At 66.8% G+C, this 14,857-nt stretch overlaps 2 protein-coding genes across 2 annotated transcripts; one reads left to right on the forward strand and one right to left on the reverse strand.

Moving 5' to 3' along the window:
- Positions 1-5,130: 5,130 nt before the first annotated feature.
- On the forward strand, positions 5,131-6,889 carry CHLNCDRAFT_13529 (hypothetical protein; the record flags this gene model as incomplete). The annotated part of the gene is made up of 6 exons (XM_005850643.1): positions 5,131-5,205; positions 5,580-5,702; positions 5,949-6,056; positions 6,271-6,379; positions 6,526-6,578; positions 6,860-6,889. Coding segments are annotated over 6 exons (498 nt in total), but the record flags the coding sequence as incomplete, so codon positions are not given.
- A 2,377-nt stretch (positions 6,890-9,266) lies between these two features.
- CHLNCDRAFT_140792 (hypothetical protein) lies at positions 9,267-13,204 on the reverse strand (the record flags this gene model as incomplete). The annotated part of the gene is made up of 13 exons (XM_005850924.1): positions 9,267-9,358; positions 9,592-9,667; positions 9,862-9,919; positions 10,082-10,232; positions 10,440-10,525; positions 10,802-10,909; positions 11,086-11,140; positions 11,262-11,403; positions 11,641-11,754; positions 11,900-11,986; positions 12,132-12,197; positions 12,353-12,503; positions 12,684-13,204. 13 exons carry the CDS (start codon positions 13,202-13,204, stop codon positions 9,267-9,269), a joined length of 1,707 nt encoding a protein of 568 aa, XP_005850986.1.
- Positions 13,205-14,857: the final 1,653 nt, after the last annotated feature.

Below are 14,857 nucleotides of genomic sequence, written 5' to 3' on the forward strand. Positions count from 1 at the left end.
GGGGGGGGGGGGGGGGGCAGTATGGGGGTTCAGGACACGAGGGCTGGTGAATGATGCATGTACCTGTGAGCCCAGTACAAGTGTGGTTGAATTATTAAGAAGGCTGCTTGCGTGACAGCGATGACTGACACTGTGAATGGACCTTTGAAATCGACCCGTTGGCCCCGCCAGCCTCGGGTGGTGATTGCGATTTGGCCCACGGCATTCTGCAAGCAGTGTTCAAATATAATGGTAACTAGCACAGTATTTAGCCAATGAGTATTTAGCCGATTGGCATTGGGACAGCCGGATTGGGAAATCATGGAAGCAGCAACCCACCAGCAGCACAACCCATCACCCCTGCCCTGCCCGGTGGGTGTGCCTCCCCCGACTGCAAACCTAAACAATCCATTCTCACCAAGGCAAACGCAGTGAGATGCAGCAGGAAAGCTGGCGGGAGAGGCTGGCTGCTGCCTTGAAGCTCAGCCCCAGCCTGCCGCGTGCTGCCATCGGCGGCGGCGGCGGCTGTACTCCCCGCTGCTCGGCCGGTGGCTGCAGAGGTGGTGCCTGCGAGGGTGCTATGACGGACCTGTGCGGAGGTCTGCATGGCGCGGAGGGCCGCCGGCGAGTAAAAAAGCAAAATTGGAGAGGAGCGAGGTCCAGCCCTCGAGCAGGGGCGCTGATCCTGAAGAAGAAGAAGAGAGCATGACACGCCTCCTCTCTGAGGAGGCTCTCAGAAGACTTGTGTGCAGTACAGACGGTCCGGTTGAGGCAAAAAGTGGGGCCTCAGACCCTGGGCAGGGCCAAGAGGCTCGGAAGGCGTTGTAAACTGGATCATGGCACCCGTGAGCCGAAGTTCAGCCAGGGCAGGAAGACCACCTCTCCCGCCTGCGGGACGGACGGCGAGCCGGTGGGTCTGCTGCTGCCACTGTGGCAGGAGGCTGTGGCAGGAGGAATTCCACCGTCCAGTGGGATGCATTAAAATTGATTTGGTGTAGGACAAGAAATGGGTTTGTGGCATCTGTATGATTGAAGATGGAGATACACACTTATATAAGTATATTGTAGAACACACTTGGGGATTGGCAGCGTGGCTGCCAACAGGACCGGAACGTTTATGGGGGTATAGGTGGTGGGCACACCTGTCCCATAGTTGTGGCATGAAAACAGGCAGGAGGCTCTACATCAGCCCAGCTGCCAATCGGCATGCCCACCACGTCACCACAACCACGCACCATGACAGCAGCATGCGCCTTGAAAGGCTGCCCTTGCCTCTTCCACCAATGCTGTACAGCGCTAGGTCAGCAGAATCAAACAGCCGGCTGATGTGGCAGCACAGGCGGGCACGCCAGCCCGAGGTGGCTGACTGGGCCTCGTCTGCTGCTGGCGGCAACGCCTGCCAGGAGAAAAGAGAGAAAAGCGTGGGGAGGAGGACGGTAAGGGATAGCTGCAGGAAGGACACTGTGGCGTGGCAGACGCTGGGAGGTGGCGCCAGTCCTGCGCAGCACGGGCGGCACAGCCACTTTTTGGGCTTGCATGCCAGTCCAGGCGGCACGCCCACATGGCAGCACAAGGGAGGCATCAAGATGGATGCGGCCCACCTTGCGAGATTGCAGGTGCCACAATCACTGGATAGAGCGCCGGCGGAAGCAGCAGCACTAGGGGCAACGAGACAAGCTCCAGAAACCAGGCTGCGAGCGCCATGCGATGCTGCGTCAGCGGCGCTGTGAGGAGGTGTGTGGTGCAGTACCGGCAGCTAGGGAGCAGAGGAGGTGCCAGCAGTTGTGAACAGGTTGCGGTGTGTGAGGTGGCAAACTTTTAGGCAGCCAGCCATAGAGCTTGCATGCCAGCGCCGGCGCCAAGCGGATCGCGCCACAGCCAACTGGCGAGCACTGGGGAGCACTCGCACCCAGGGCTGTTGTAGGTAAGAGGCACATGTGTCAGCTGGGTGGCTAGGGTAACAGAAGGGCGGTGGTTGACCACCAGCCCAAAGGTCATTGAGTTGAAGAGGCGGGCACCTGCAGCCAGCAGGAGTGGAAGGCCAGTGGCAGTCAACAGAGGGCAAGCGCTGCCTGCTGTATATGGGCCACAACACGCACATTCTGTCTGTGTGTGAAATGATGGGGACAGTGTGAGCTGCCCGGCTGCCAGGCGCTCACCCACAATAACGCGGCCCACGTCCGCGGCTGCCCCCGACCATCCAGACCGCGGCAGGTGCTCCAGCACCATCGCCCCGCCAACCCCGATCCGTCGGAAGGATGGCACTGTGTGCAGCAATAGCCTCAGGGCTGGGGAGAGCCACGTTCTGCGGCACATGGCAGAGGCACCAGCACGCGGTGTGTTGATGGCTGGGTGCGGGACCCGGCGTGAGGCATGGGAGGGTCTCTGCTGGGCTCGCATACCTGTGCGTCCAGTAGTAGTGTGGCTGGGCCAGCAAGTAAGTCATCTCGCCAGTGGCGATTAAAATCACCATAATTGGCCCCGCCGCGTTTGTCCAGTCCCCCCGCCATGCTCGAGCGGTGATCGCAAACTGTCCAATTACCACCTGCAGGCAGAGTCACCACACGGGGCAACGGCAGCTGGTGAGGGCTGGCGGCACTGCAGAGGGGCCCAGGTCACAAGTTTGCCCCCCCTGTTGTATTGAATACGTAGAAAAGCATACCCACCAAGGCAAATGCAGTGAGATGCAGCAGGAAAGCTGGAGGGAGAGGCTGGCTGCTGCCTTGAAGCTCAGCCCCAGCCTGCCGCGTGCTGCCATCGGCGGCGGAGGCGGCGGTACTCCCCGCTGCTCGGCCGGTGGCTGCAGAGGTGGTGCCTGCGAGGGTGCTATGGCGGACCTCTGTGGAGGTCTGCATGGCGCGGAATGATCTGAAAAGTTTCCGCCTTGCCCGGAGTAGCAACGCGGGCGATTGTCGCGAGGTGGCTGGCTGCACAACGCTGCTGATCTTGTAGCCGTTGATGGAATGACATTGGTCCGCTGAAGATGGCTGCTTGCACAAAGACCGAGCGTGCAAGTTGAATGCAGTAAACGCAAACACATGGTGTCCTTCCTTTGGCATGCACCGAAGGCCTCCAGAAGGGCCCCTGGCACTCCATGCCGGAATCAAGCACAGCTCCGGGCCGGGGCAGCGTGCAGACGGCTCCCACCTGCAGGCCCGCCGCCGCCGCCAACGGCGGTTTTGCTATGCGGCTGGTACAGCTGGAATGTCTGTTACAGGTCTTTTACAGCCATTCGGGCAGCCATTCATGTCATGTAGGTAGAGTAAATCTGGAACAGATGTTGAGCAACCTGAGACCGCCGCCGGCGCCAGCTCAGCACTGCCCCCCATAAAAAGTCCCCCTCTTCTCTTTCGTCCAATTTCCGCATCGAAACCTTGCCACTGTCATCACTATATCAGCCTGGTTTGGGGCGAGGCTCTTGCACGAGACAGCCCCCGGGCGGCAGCCCCTGTGGGAAGGTCGGGGTGAGCTCTTGAACCTGCCTGCCGCCGTCTCAAAAGGCTTGACGCATACCAAGGTCGTGGAGGCGAGAGAGTCCCCAACAAGGCTGCCGGCGCTCAGCATCGGCCCCATTTGTCGTGATGGCGACTCTCGGGCCTCCTCCTTCCTGCAGGGCGATTCAAGCGGCCATAGGACCGGTTGAAGGAATGCAGAGCGACATGAAACAGACGGCGCCGGCCTCCGCTCCTGCTGGGGCCGCGGCACAGCCCGGCGCCGAGCGGCGGCCCTCGCTGCCCATGCTGCTGCCGGGGGGCAGCCTGACCACCCTAGGCCTCAGCGGCCTGGGGCTGGGCAGCATGTCACTGGGCAGCCAGGACCTGACGAGCCTGCTGGACTCCACCCTCCAGCACATGCAGACGCTGTCACGTGAGGGCGCCTGCTTGCCCGCCTGTCCCCGCCTGCCTGCCTGCCTGCCTGCCTGCGGGAACCACCGTCCCCTCCTGCCTTTCCTGCCTGCAGGGCAGGACATGGACCTGCTGGCCAGCCCCAAGTGGAAAGCGCTGCTGAGCTGGGAGGAGGAGGCGGCGGGCAGCAGCCCCATGCACCTGGACACAGGCGGCAGCAGCGCCGCCACTCGGCTGCCGCCGCACTGCGGCTTCGACAGCGACGACGCGGGTCCGGTGTCCCCAGGCGTGGACCAGGAGGTGGGAGAAGCCGCCCTGGCAGCTGCCTGGAAGCTGGTACAGGCCCAGGCCCAGGGCCAGGGCGCCACGCTGGTGCTGGTACCGCAGGGCAGCGAGCATCCCAGCCAGCAGCAGCAGCAGCAGCCCCGCCGCGGCGGCGGCGGCGGCAAGAAGCGGCCCTTGGCGCACGACGGCGGCGGCTCCCCCGCGGCCAAGCAACCCAAACGGGAGCAGGAGGAGGAGGCGGAGGCGCCGCATGCACAGGGGCGTCTAGCGGCCGCGCCCTCGGGGGATGCCATGGTGCTAGATGCAGAGGTGGCGGCGGCAGAGGCGGCGGCCGCCATGGCTGCCTTTGATGCCGCGGCGGCGGGAGAGTTTGGCAGCCCGCTGGGCCTGAGCCTCAGCCCCGATGTGGTGGCGGGCCTGGACCGCGTGCGCCTGAACAGCATCGGCAGCCCGGCCCAGCAGCGGCGGCTGACGGCCGCGGCCGCGGCAGCCGCGGTGACGCCGTCGGGGCGCCGCGGCGGCGTGCGGCGGGGCGACAGCAACGTCCCCATGCTGATGGCTGAGCTGCCCGGCAGCCCGACCGCGGGAGCAGCCGCGCTGTCGCCCAGCCCAGAGCCTGCTGGCGTCGGCGGCAGCGACGGCACGCCTGCCGCGCCGCCCGCCAGGCCAGCTGCCGTCAAGGCCGAGCCGGCCGCCTCCGCCGGGCCAAGGCAAACCGCCGCTGGGGGCGAGACGGGGATGGCGGCGCCGCCGCCACGGAGCGCGGCGCAGGGCGCTGTGCCTCGCCAGCAGCTGCCCAGCAAGAGTCACAAGGCTGTGGCGACAGGTGGGCCCAGGGCCTGCCTGCCTGCCTGCCTGCTGCCGGCAGCAACCACGCCTCGCCTCGCGAACTGCTGCCCATACCGCCCTGTCGGCTGCCTTGCCTGCCCTCTCCCCGCTCACCCACCCCCACCCACCTGCCTGCCTGCCCACCTGCCTGCCTGCCCTGCGCTCCCTGTGCGCAGGCGAGGGCGGCGTGTTCACCTCGCCATTCCGAGGCGTTACGCGGCACCGCCTGACGGGGCGGTACGAGGCCCACTTCTGGGACTCCAGCTATGTGCGACCCAACACGGTGAGCTGCTGGTGGCAGGAGAGGGACAACGAAATGGGGGTGGTGGCAGGAGGGCCGGCAAGTGGAGAGTGGCGCGGCGGGTGTGATGGACATGCGTCGGCGGAGGGGGCCGCCAGTCACCCCGCGAGAAAGGTTGTGCTTCGCCAAGCTCCAGCTGCCAGTACCGGTACCGCCCACAGCCTGCCAACCCGCCCACCCCCTCCCCGCCTGCGCTCCTGCGCCCTGCCGCCTGCCCGCTGCCGTCACCCGGCCCAGCTCCTCCCGCCGCCGCCCGCTTCCTGCTTCCTGCTTCTGCGGCACGCCCCCCGATCTGCGCCGCCACCCCAGCCCCATCCCTGCCCTGCCCTCCATCGCTGCAGAAAAAGGGCGGGCGCAGCCGAGGCCGCCAGATCTACCTGGGAGGCTACGAGACCGAGCTGGAGGCGGCCAGAGCGTACGACCGAGCGGTGATCGCGCACTGCGGGTCCAAGGCTCCGCTCAACGTGAGGCGTGCTGGCCTGCGGTGCCTCGCTAGCTGAGGAGGCTGCTTGGGGCAGGCCGCTAGCAAGGGGCAGGGGCGGCGCCCTCCCCGCCTCCCAGCGCAAGCCCACGCTGCAGCCTGGCATCACCGCCCCTGCTCCGCGCCTCTGCCACCGCCGCCCCTGCACACGTCCCCACCACCGTACCGCCGCCGACGGTGCCAGCACTATGGTTGTACTGACATGGTACCGCCACTGTACCGCCTGCAGTTCCTGCTGGACGACTACAGCGAGGACCTGGCCTGGATCCAGGGGCGCACTCCCGAGGAGGTGGTGGGCATCCTGCGCCGGGGCAGCGTGGGCTTCGCAAGGCGCGCGGTGTAGAAAGGAGCATTGGCTGCTTGCCAGCATGCCCACTCGCCCAGCCAGCCAGACAGCGCGTGTTCCATGCCTCAGCGACCGGCAGCCCGCTGCTGACGCCAGGGCGCGCCTGCCTGCGCGCCTGCCTGCGCCGCTTGCATGCGCGCACACAGCCTTGCCCCGCGCGACCGCGCCGCCTGTGCCCCGCATGCGTGGCTGCTGCAGGGGGCAGAGCCAGTACCGTGGCGTGACGCGGCACCACCAGCAGAGCAAGTGGGAGGCGCGCATCGGGCGGGTGGAGGGCAACAAGTATCTCTACCTCGGCACCTATGACACAGCAGGTGGGCATGACCTGGGGTGCTTGCTAGCACGGTTGCTTGCGCGGGCACCAGCTGGTGCTCCTGGCTGCCTGCTGGCACCCCTGAGAGGCGTCGACAGGAGCCGCATGCGCCGCGTCTTCAGGCAGCTGTATGCCCTGCCCCTGCAGAGGACGCAGCCCGGGCGTATGACCGGGCATGTGTGAAGTTCCGTGGCAGCAAGGTGAGCTAGGCGGGTGGCTCGGCATGGTGGTGCAGGCACCTCTGCCACAGGGGAAGCCGACAGGGCACCCCCACCTCCCGCTTGCTGCTGGCATCTGTCTGTCGGAACACAGCTAGCGTTCCGCCAGATCCAGGCTGCGCATCTGCCACACGCGCAGCCCTGCCCTCCTCACGTCCTCACACGCACACAGCAACATGCCTCCTCACCTCCCCCTGCTCTTTGCGGATGGGATGCCCACCTCACACCTCTCACCATCCTGCTCCACATCATGCTGCCTGCAGGCCATCCTCAACTTCGATCTATCCCACTACCAAGACATTCTGGACAACCCAGATGCTTATGAGCCTGTGGAAGCAACTGGCAGCGCCCCTGCCACCAGCATTGCCGCGCCCACGCCTGGCAACAGCTCAGGCGCCAACCGCGGCTCCGCCAGAGCACAGGCCGGGCTGGGCCCGGCCGCGCCGGCAGCTGCAGCGCTGCCAGGAGCTCCGTTCATGGTGTCTCCTTCCGCGGCCGCTGCCGCTGCCGCGGCCGCGGCCGCGTCGGCTATGGCTGGGGGCACCACGCAGGGCAGCGCCCTGTTCCTGCCGCTGATGCAGCCCATGCAGCTGGGAGCGCTGGGGGTGCAGCAACAGTTTGGGATGTCATTCTCACTTCAGCCGCCCATGGCCCAATTCCAGCACGGCAGCAACCCCGCCGCTGCTGCAGCCATTGCTGCCGCCGCGGCAGCGGCTCAAGCAGCAGGGCCCCCGCGCCTGGCAGCCATCCGCACCCGGGGAGGTGCAGCTGCCGCCGCGGCAGCAGTCCCCAGAACCGCTTCGCTGGGAGATTTCGGGCGGTTTGCAGCCGGGGGCGACAGCGGTGGTACTGGCGGCAGCACTCCTGGCTCCTCCGGATCCGGAGATGGCAGCGGGCCGGCTGGTTCTGGGCTGGACCTTTCTGACTTCCTGCTGTCCCCGCTGGCAGCCAGCCTGCTGAGCCCGCTGGGCCTGTCAGGGTCGCCTAGCGGTGAGCCCAAGCTCCTGTGTGGTGCAGCAGGCAGGCAGGCATTCCGCCTTTGCCGCTGGACAGCAAAGCGAAGCTAGCCCTACCAGCCTTTCAGTGTCAACCTCAACGCGCTGCCACCTCTTCACTTTCTTCCTTGTGTGCAGGGTGGAAGGACTCACCGCTAGGCCGGCTGGCCACAGGGGAGCTCAGCCGCCTGCTGTCAGGTGCAGATTTTGGGGTCTCCTGGTGCTGTGCTGTGCTGCGCTGTGCTGTGCTGCGCTGACTTTGAGCTTTTCTGCTCTGCTGCGCTGTTCTGTCGAACCTTGCCGGCATTGCTATACTCCGCCGCGCGGCCGTGCTGTGATCTCTGCCTGCCGCCTGCCCCTCTTGTGCAGGCGTTTCCTCGCCCGCCGGTTTTCTGAGCCCCGCCAGGCACCGCCTGCACCACAGCAGCAGCGGCGCGGGCGGCAGCGGCAGCGGCAGCGGGCCCAGCCGGCTCCAGAGCACCACCAGTGAGATGGATCTGCTGTCAGCGCTCCAGGTGTGGGCAAGGCACAACGTTTTTGTTTCCATTCTCCTTTCTGGCACTGTAGAGTGCCAGCACCGCGAATGGTGCACCCTGTCTACTGCTCCAACCTTGTTGCCTCACCTGCTGTGCTCTCTGCAGTGGTTGGATAGCCTTGACCCTGCCCAGGTGGCTGCGATGACTGCTATGGAATCACCCGCTGCCACAGATGCCGCCACCTGCGCCGCCGCTGGCGGTGGCGCGACCAGCGGGAGCGGCGAGGGGAGCGGCGGAGCGGCTGGGGGCAGGGCGGCAGGGCCTCCTGGGAAGCAGGGCGATGCCGGCAAGGCATAGCCGTGCCAAGCGCCAGCGGGCACTACAGAGGGTACCAGGCTGCAAGACTGCCTGTGCCGAAGCTGCTGCGGCTGGCAAGCCACCACCCCAGACCACATGCAGCGTGCCGGGAGGCGCCAGTGTGACTGGATCTGAGTTGACATTGAAATTGAGCCAGGTTCACTACACACCCCCTACTAAATTCAGTTTCGTATTGGGTTTCATGATGTTTACACCGGGGCTCCTGCAACGGAGCGGATCTGTGTGGCAGTGCTAAGTTACCAGGGTTTTACCAGGGCTCTAGCCAGGAAGCAAGTGAGACATGGAAGGAATACATGGGGCCAGCGAAGCGGCGAGGCATGCAGCAGCGGCGCCTGGGGGGCCGCTCCAGCTGCCACGGCGCTGCACTGCAGGCACACACCGCACAGAGGGCGATACAATGCCTGCCCGCCTGCAGCAGCCAGCCGCAATGGCGGCCCAGCTGCTGCAGCACGGGGCACGAGGGGCAGCTAAGTGGGGGTGCAGCTGCCGTGGTGGGCTGGGCAGTGTGGTGTCAGTGGATGGGGGCGGGTCAAAGCAGGGAGAGGGTCAGTCTGGTGGGTCAGTCAAGTCGGTTCATCTGTATCCAAGGAAGGAATGGTCCTGGTCCTGAATAGAGGCTGTCAAACACAAAAATGGGGCCTAGTCTGGCAGAGAGGGTCGTGTGTGGCATGCTGCTTGCAGGGGCCGCGCCTGCCGGTCAACGGAACACCGGGGCGGGCAGGAAGGATGGGGCAGCACGCGCCGCTATGTGTGGGCGCGTGCACAAAGGGTGGCTGCGTGTTTCAGCAGCCGTCGCGGCGGCGAGGCGAGCGCGTCCCCCCTCACAGCTGCAGCTGGAAGAAGGGATGCTGCAGCGCCTCGGCGGCGGTGATGCGGTCGCCGGCCCGGAACTTGAGCATGCCCTGCAGCAGGTCTGCAGGCCAGGGCAGGGGGCATGCCGCAGCGAGGCAGCAGAGGGTCAGCTGGGGCGGCCGTGAGGAGCCCTTGGTTGGAAGCATGGGAAGGGGATTGCAGAGGGGATCGGCAGCGGGGACTGGCAAGGGACAAGCGGGGGAGGTTTGGGGGTCTCCCACAGAGCAGCATCAGGGGCTGGCATCATGGATTGCCTCACAGCCTGCCTGCGGGCCCGCTGCCCTGGCTGCTCACCCACTATCGTGTCCAGGTGCGAGCGCACCGCATCCTCGCTGTGCTGCCTCAAGTAGTCGCGCAGCTTCTTCAGCTTCTGCGGGTGACGGGCGGGAGGCGGTGGTGGGTCAGGTTTGGTGCGGGTGAGTGGTCAGTGTGGGGGGTAGGTGGGTGGGTGGGCAGAAGGGCAGAAAAACTGAAGGGACGCGCAGGGTGCATGCGCCAGCTTGCGGGGCCGGCAACACGCAGAGGCATGTGCGCAACATGCAGGCAGGGCAAGGCGCGGCGCACCTTGACTGCCTTGACGCTCTTCTTGCTCTCCGCGCCCTCTGGCCAGTTGAGCTTATTCCTGCAGGCCGGCGGGCAGGCGGGCCACCCCACATGCAGGTTGTCTCATCCAGCCTCAAACACAAACAGCGAGACCTTGGGGCACTATCCAATACGCCCTGGGCCCCACCCCATCCTAGGCCCAGCCCTGTGCGGGGCCCCGCCAGGCCCCCAACCTCCCCACACAGCCCCGCCCGCCGCGTGGGCTCGCCTGCGGAACAGTCCCCGCACGTTGTCGGCTGCCGCGGCGGCCATGGATGGCGGGATGGGCCCCAGCACCGCCTCCATCATCGCCAGGTGCTCCAGGTTCTCGTGTGTCTGGAACAGCGCGTCGCCTGCAGCCCAGGAATGAAGCGCGAGACCAAGCGTGAGTCGGGCGGCAAGGAGCCGGCGGGAACGAGCAACGGGGCAGACAGCCAACCAAGATATGGGCAGGCAGCTGGCTAGGCGGGGGCACGCATGCCGACACCGCCGCGGCACACTCCACACCCCTGCTGCCCGCCATGCGCGGTCGGCGCGCCCCCGCTCTGAGCCAAGCCCACCTGTGAGCAGCTCGATGAGGATGCATCCCATGGACCAGAGGTCGCATGGGAAGGACCACCCCAGCCCCAGGATCACCTCGGGAGCCCTGCGGGCGCCAGGGAGACAGGGAGGCCATCCACAGTTTCTCAGGGAGAGTGCAGGGCAGCAGCAGCGCCGGCCACGGCACCCGAGCCGCCGGCAGCGCGGCTCTCCCCACCAGCACGCGCCGCTACCCCGGCGGCTGGCATCGCGGCTGCTGCAGCTGCTGCGCAGGGCGCCCCGGCGCTGCACCGCCACACCCCCTCCTGGCCTGGCCCCACAGCCCCGCCCCACGCCCTGCGCTGCCCAGGGGAGCGACAGCCAGCCCGCGCGAACCGCGCACCGATAGTGCCGCGTGCTGACGATGGAGGAGTGATAGTCGGAGTTGAAGATGGCGCTGCCAAAGTCGATCACGCGGATGTCGGCGCTCACGGGCAGCTTCTTGCCCACCCTGCACGCATGGCGGGGGCAGCGGCGGGTGCCATGGTTGGCGGCGGCGGCGGCGGGGGCTGGCCGTGGCTGAGGTGGGCGTGTAAGGGTGTGTGCCAGCGGCCGAACAGCAGGCCGGGAGGAGGCACGAGAGGCCGTGCAGCTGGCTGGCTGCACACGAGAGCGGCTGCGCCTCACTTGCTGTTGCCGGGCGCGTCCTTTGTGAGCTCCTGGGACAGCACCAGGATGTTCTCTGCACACGGGCAGGCAGGCAGGCAGATGGGAGGCAGGCAAGCGAGACCAAGACACACCGACATAAGTATTTGACGTATGTCAGGCGGCCCCGTGACGCACACCCCACAGGCTCCCCTCACGCCATGCCCGCCGCTGCGCAGCAGGCAGCCGCCGCTTCGTTGGCTGTGGCCTGGGCTTGCCTGGCTTCAGGTCTGTGTGCACCAGCTGGAGGTCATGCATGAACGACACGCTCTGCAGCAGCTGCCGGGCAAAGGCCTGGGCCTGCGGGGCGGCGGGGAGGGCCGGCGCATGGGGCAGCGCGTCAGAGGCGCCGGGGTGTCGCGCCGTGGGGCAGCCGCAAACACCTGGGGCGCCGCCAGCCCCGCATTCCCAAGCAAAGCCTCGCCATGCGGCCCCGTCCCGCCTGTCACAGCCTGGCTGGCTCCCCTTCGGCGGCGCGGCCAAACAGACGACAAAGCCAAAACAAACGACAATTTAAATAAGGCGTCAGCAGCGCACCATGGCCAGCGGGAAGGGCTTGTAGCCGTTCTTGCGCAGGATGTCGTACAGGCTGGGGCCCAGCCGCTCAAACACCATGCACACGTGGCCCCGGTAGTCAAACCACTCCAGCAGCTGCAGGGCGGGACAGCCAGAGGGAAAGACACTCCAGGGCCAGTCAGGGCCTGGCGGGGCTTTCAGCGGCGGCGCCACCCGGGCCGCTGCCGCAGCTCGCGATGCGCCCGGCGCCCCCACCAGCACCCGCCGCCCCCACCCGCACCTGCACGCAGTGCAGGTCCTGGCTGGGGTCGTTTGCTGCGAGGGTGTTGAGGGCCTCCAGCTCCACCATGGCGGCGTCGCGGTACTTCTGCAGTACAGCAGTACAGGGTACAGGCACGGGTGTGGTACCACACGGCGAGCAGGGCCAATGGAAGAAAGGCGGGTGAGCTGGGCTGAGCGGGCCGCCAATGCCGCACGCTGCCCCTGCCACGATCCCTGGCATTGTACTGCACCTGTATGTTGCGGATGATCTTCACAGCCACATAGTCCTTGCGCTTGCGGTCCCAGCACTCCAGCACCTGCAGGCCGGCAAGCCCACGCACCAGCATGCCCTGTGACGCGAAGATTGGTGCCTCGCTGGCACACCCCCAGGCCCCCACACCGCCGGCGCCCAGAAAAGTCGCAGGCGCCGGTCTCCAGGGCTGTCCTCCTGCGGCCGCCCATCACGCAACACAAGCGCCAGCGCTGTGGGTGCGCCGCCGCTCCCATTTGTGCGCCCACGCGCCTGGCCAAAGGTGCCCTCCCCAAACTTGCGCATGATCTTGAACCGCGGGGCCAGGTTCTCGCCTATCTCAAACTGGTAGTGCCCATTCTCGTCGTCCTCCCTGCAGGGAGGAGTGACAGCGCAGTGCAGCGCAGCGCAGGGCAGGTAGGCCAGTCAGCGCCGCGACCGATGCCCGGCCCTGCCGCCGGCCAGATGGCGGGGAGCCGATCCAGAGTGGTGCTGCGTGCAGAGCAGCAGTCGGTGCGCGTGGCTCCCCACCGCCACTGCCACGTGCCTGAACGGCGGCGACGGCCGCTCAAAGCCGCGGCGCAGCTCGTAGGCTGGGAGCGGTGCAGGCACGCCTGTGCGCATGACGCGCCGCCGCTTGGCGGGCGGCTGCGCCGCCGCCGCCTCTGCCGCGGGCGCCGTGTGCCGCGCCGACTGCTCGCCCTGCGCATGCTGCCGGCTCTGCTGCGCGTGGTGCCGCGGCGCCAGGGGCGGCCCCGCAGCCGGGGGCCCTGCTGCCGTGGTGGGCGCGTCGGCAGACCCTCCCCGCGGCCCTCCGCAGGAGTCTGTCCTATCCAGCTGCTGGCTGCTGCCCACCGCGCTGTCTGTTCTCGCCGCCGCCTCGGCAGCTAACAACCGCTTCTGCGCACTGCGCAGGTGCATGGCGGGGCCCGCCCCGGCCGGCTGCTGCTGCTCCTGCGTGGCGGCGGCGTCTGCGGCGCGCGGCCGCTTGCCGGGCCGGCCGGCGCTGCCCACCAATGGGTTAGACTCCCCCAGAGAGGAGCCTGCGACGTCCTCTTCACCCTGCTGTTGCATGCCGGGCGCACTGGGCATCCGCTGCTGGGAGCGGCTCCTTCCTCAACGCTCTCCTGCAGAGGGATGTCGCGACGGCGGATCAGTCGGGCGGCCGCATCCGGCCGCTGCCGCCTGCCCCTTCCGCTGCCCTTGTGCCCCTCCCAGTTTCATATGCTGGTCACTATGGCGCCTGTGGCCCCCTCAGGGGCACGCTACGACGTCGGAATCCCGTGATGTTACGCCGGCCCCCCACACACTCTACCGCGGCGCAAGCAGGGGACGCAGCACCGCCCTTGACTTATTCCACTGGCGAGCAAGCCCCTCCACCTCGTTGCAAACAACCACCCTCCGCCACAATGACATCCACCGGCAACTGACCTGTTAACCACTCCCCTCGGCAGTTTCTGCAATTGTGGAACTGCAAAACTGCTGGGCTCGCAGAAGCAACCGACTCGCTGACAATGGCGTGGGAGTGGGCGTTCAAGGCCACAACTGCCGGCAGCCTGGAGCCAGAAGAAGGATACATGCGACGTGGGTCCGGAGCGAGAGGAGGCGGCGGCATTTTGGGCGCCCGGAAGGAGTGACCTGGCTGGGCGCCGGCGCGCCGGCACCCGTGCTCACCTAATTTTCGGGCACGCCTCGGCTTGCAAGCCCTACCCACAGCAATGCAGCAGATGCCGATGACACTGATCCGTTTATGACACTCCTGTGCACACCAGTGCTGGAGGGCTCAGCTTGACGTCATGGCGCCGTCGACGGCGGCGTTAGCCGGCCAGCAGCACCTCCCCTCTGCAGTGTGCGCCCGTGACTGCGCCTTCCTAACAATTTCTCAAGGCAGATGGAGCACAGATAGATGAAACATAGCCAAGAACCACCACCCTGTTAACCACCGGGCTGTGCCCGCTGCGCGGGACCGGTGGTGGGTCCAGCAGCGCATGCAAGCTTGCGGGGTGCCGACCGATGCCCAGCGAACTGCTCGGAGGGTGTGCATGGCTTGGGGCAGAGCATGGGTGAACACAATCAAATGAAATGCAAGACATGTCGAGGCATATACGTGCCTGCCACCGCTGTACACATATGTGTGCGGCGGCAGCTGCCGGTGCACGGGGCGCCGCCCCTGTCAGGGCCGCACGGCCTTTCGGCCGCAGCTGCCGTTCTTCATGGGGCTGCCCGAATTAACTGGGCTCCTTGCCAAAATGCCCACAACCTCCCACAGGGCCGCCCTGCGGCAGGATGCTCCGCCCACTACGGACGGCAACAAATCCAGGATGATGCGACCAGTCGCCTCCAGACGGTCTGCAAACGCTCTTTCAAGTCTCAATAAGTTCATCCCAGCGTTCTGACCGCCGTTCTCCTTGGGGCAAGCGCCATGAGTCACACGGCCACTCGCCTGGAGCAGTGGGTGGTGCCGCAGGCAGGCATGCAACGTAGCAGGGAGTCCGTGTGGGCGCCTGCAGCGGCCGCCCGGAGCTTGGCGGACCCGGTGCCCCTGGCAGCGCCGGCGCCGGCTGTGGCGGTGCGCACCCCTGGACGCGCCGCTTCGCAGCCAGGCCAGGAAAGCCACCGCAGCGCTCAGCCGCTCCCACCGTTGCCTCCGGCCTACACCCTGCACAAGATAAGCGCCATCCTGTCGACTGTGGCCCAACTGGCTGTCGCATTGGCGCAGCTCAGCAG

Source organism: Chlorella variabilis (assembly GCF_000147415.1).
Source record: "Chlorella variabilis unplaced genomic scaffold CHLNCscaffold_3, whole genome shotgun sequence".
In the NCBI taxonomy this organism is placed as follows: domain Eukaryota; kingdom Viridiplantae; phylum Chlorophyta; class Trebouxiophyceae; order Chlorellales; family Chlorellaceae; genus Chlorella; species Chlorella variabilis.